Source organism: Triticum urartu, chromosome 2 (assembly GCF_003073215.2).
Source record: "Triticum urartu cultivar G1812 chromosome 2, Tu2.1, whole genome shotgun sequence".
In the NCBI taxonomy this organism is placed as follows: Eukaryota; Viridiplantae; Streptophyta; class Magnoliopsida; order Poales; family Poaceae; genus Triticum; species Triticum urartu.
Window position 1 is genome coordinate 257,077,496 of NC_053023.1, and position 3,411 is coordinate 257,080,906.

General features: G+C 55.1%; 1 protein-coding gene across 1 annotated transcript in view; it reads right to left on the bottom strand.

Moving 5' to 3' along the window:
* LOC125536103 (phosphatidylinositol 3,4,5-trisphosphate 5-phosphatase 2-like) overlaps positions 1 to 1,064 on the bottom strand; it is a 15,856-nt gene extending 14,792 nt beyond the window's left edge. The window contains exons 1-3 of the mRNA XM_048699240.1: positions 882 to 1,064; positions 600 to 714; positions 219 to 509 (exon numbers count right to left, since the gene is read on the bottom strand). Coding sequence (XP_048555197.1) covers positions 219 to 509; positions 600 to 714; positions 882 to 1,064 — 589 coding nt within the window. The remainder of the gene's footprint in view (positions 1 to 218; positions 510 to 599; positions 715 to 881) is intronic.
* Positions 1,065 to 3,411: the final 2,347 nt, after the last annotated feature.

Here is a 3,411-nt window from a genome sequence, read left to right on the forward strand (position 1 = left end):
CGCTGAGGAGGGGAGGACGCTCACAGTTCGGAAACTGTGACCAGAAGAGCCGATGTGTAGAGTCCTGCTCATGAGTAGCATAGTGCTTTGCCACGGCCACCACATTCTTCGGAAGTTCGGCGAAGATGCTTGTGACGCGCCAGACCCGTGTCAGCAGGGCAAATCTATTGCCTTCGAACACACTCTGTAGTAAGTATTTCTTACCATTCGCAATTTGCCCGACTTGGCGGAGCTCTTCCCAGACACCTGGCGCGTTAGTCCTCCCCTCCTGGGGCTCCTTCCTAGCTGGGAGGATTGCTCCTCCTTCCCCTTCTCAAGGGCCTCAAGCTTCTTGGAGGCATCATGGAGCTCCACTTGCACTTCGGTTATGCCAGCCTCGTGCTGCTCACCAACGAGCTTGGCTTTCTCGAGCTCGGCCACCGCCTCATTAGCAACCATTTTCTTAGCGGCTGCCGCGGCCTCAGCTTTCTTCAGGGCCTCCTTCAAGCTCTCGACCTTGGGGGCGGCAGCTGCAAAGTCATCACGATAAAGGACTAGCATACAGTCCGGATCATCAATATCCGGCCTGAAGCAAATACACATCTTATCAAACGGCTTACCTTGCGCCTCGTCAAGCCATCTGTTGACAAGGTCAAGCTCTTTATCACAAAGCTTGAGTTTCCGATCAATCTCCTCTAGTGCCGCGACATTAGCAGTCGTGGCCACGGAAGATGCCTGCGTCAGCATGAAGAAATGTCGAGATTATTAATCAGCCTACCAAATCCGATCCTCTATAGGATTCTCCGAAGTCGTTGTAGAGTCTCGGGGACTGCTATGTACACGGCCTACCGAAATTAAAAGATTACAATCGCTCTATGAGAAAGGCGCATTACTTGACTTACCTCAAAGCCAGTTAGAAGGCCTTGGGCAACATCGTTCAGTCCAGATTGGGAAGATCGAACACCTTGCATGACCGCTTTCATAAGAGTGCGGTGCCCATCAAGGATGACAGAGTTGTTCACCAACTCCTCCAGCACGTCTGGCCAGCTAACCGTCGCCTGCGTAGGGGTGTTCGGCGCTGGCATTGGCTCCCCGACCCCTTCTTCTCTCGAAGGAGGAACCAGTGCCAACGAGGGCCTTGGGGGCTTGGTAGCGGATGGCTGACGGGGTCCGGATGGTCTGGACTCCCTCCCTGCATGAGCCAGGAAGGACGCTGTAACGCCCCGAGACCGACGCTTCATATGCCTTCCATGTTTTCCGAGTTTCGTCGGGGGATTTCTTTTGTCTGTTGCTTTCATCTTTGCATCTTGAGCTTTGCATCATGTCATCATGCCATCATGTCATTAATCTTTGCAACTCAAATAAATAAACCATATGGATCTTCGGTCCATTTAAACCAAGGGAATTCACATGGTGTTTCTCTTTATAACATATCCTCTCGATATTTAGAGAGCTATAAGAAATATTCCATTAATTTGGAATTATCCATAACACACTTGCATTTCAGTTCCATGCCTCTTCTGCTTCAAGTTTCACCTCCAAACCTTGCCGATTATTGTTTCTCATTTATCGAGGCCCTGTCCAATTTCTCAACATTTTTGGCAACTCCTAAATCCTAGACTACATTCAACTCCTTTGAGGCAAGTTAAATAATTTTGGATTTAACTTCGCCTATTTTGCTGGAACCACTTTTGTTGGGCTGGAAATATTTCATAAAGCCTTACAAAAAATATCCCACCATTGTATTCTTCTCCATGGCCTCTTCTCTTGATTCTTTTGATCTCTTTTTTACTGTAAGGAGATTATGAAGAGAGAGGGGTGCAGTGCATAGCAGAAGCCTGCTTAAGGCCCACCTACGGCCTGACCTAGCCGGCCCGAGGCCCATCTCTCTCTCCCCTCTAACCCTAGTGCCCGATCCCATACACCCTCATTCCCTCGTTCCCTCACCGCCGCCAGAAGCCATCTCCCCCGCTTGATCCCCTCCTTCCTTGCATCGCTAGGGATAGGAGCGAGAGCTTGTGCTCGATCCCGCAGCCCTACAGGCTCCTCCCATGGTGCCCACACCCCTCTTTCTCCTCCATCGCGCCTTCCTCCCCCAGCTTTCGTCATCCGCTCGAGAGGAGCTCGCGGCTGCCCGACGTCGGAGCTCCTCCTGCCGCCCAAGTACCTCCCCGCCTCCGGCCATGGTGCCCGCACCAGGACCCTGCAGGTCGCCGCCCCTTCATGCGAGCCTCCTCCGCGCCACTTTCCTCACCTCCTGTGCCTCTACCGCGCCGGTATGTGACGCCGCCGCCGAGCTCCACTAGGACCACGTCGCCGCCCCGCCTCCAAGTCTACCGCAGCCGACGCTCTGCAGCTCCCGCCGTTCTTCTCCCTCTGTAGCGCGAGCCCATGACCAGCCTCCTCTGCGCCAAGTCCAGGGGCTCATCACCTCCAGCGCCTCTACATGTCCAAGCCCCCTGCCCCGCCTCTGCTTCGTTCAAGCGAGGAGGAGGACGCGCCTCCGCTCGCCCGCATCGACCAGCGCCGAGCCCCTGCCTCCACTACGACCCAACCGCTCGCCTCTGCCACATCCTTCCTGCACCTCCACACGCCGTCCGCGAGCGTCAGGAGCACCCTCACGTGACGACCAGAACCGCGCCAAGTCGTTGCCTCTTTGCACCTGTGATGTCTTGCGTGGACGCATTCGAAACCGGATTTGGTACCTCTAGTGCCAAGTACCGTGAGTCCAAAGATCTTGGATGCACCAAGTCCCTCGACGACAAGTGCCTCTCAGAACGTGTACGCCTACATCCATCGTGCTTTGCGTCAAGTACGACTGCGACATAAACGACTACGCAATGACCCCGATGGACATGGAAACAACGAGCTCTGTCGGCGTTCTGGGAACGGGGGTCCCTAGACTTGCCTGCCTGCAGCCTGCTGCGTGGCTCAAGTGGGGGCCCAGCGCGACCCATCTTCATTAGCTCAAGCTCAAGATCCTCATGAGGGGCCTAGCCTCGCGGGGTGGACGACAGAAAGCTTCCTCAGAGGCAGCCTCATCAGGCAGGCTCACGAGGAGGCGGAGAGATCAAGGCAGGGGTACCTCGCGAGGAGCCCATGACGCAAGCCATGATGATCAAGACCAGGCGGGCGCCTGCCTGTGTAGTGTCCTTGTTTCCCCTTCGGTCCAAAGGGGGCAAGCACAGGCCAAGGCATCAGACAAAGCTTACCATTCAGGTGCAACGAGACCAAGACCAACATAGCGGCAGGACGGAGGTCACCGTGGAGCCCAAGGCGGCGTCATCACCAGTGCTTTTGGCAGCCGAAGACCACCTTTGCTCAGGATAACTTGTACTAGATGTTCCCCTTCAAAACGGCCAATTGTTGGCGCCCTTCCCGCTCATTATTTGGGGAGAGGCCCAGGGCCTCTATAAATAGAGCTAGCCACCA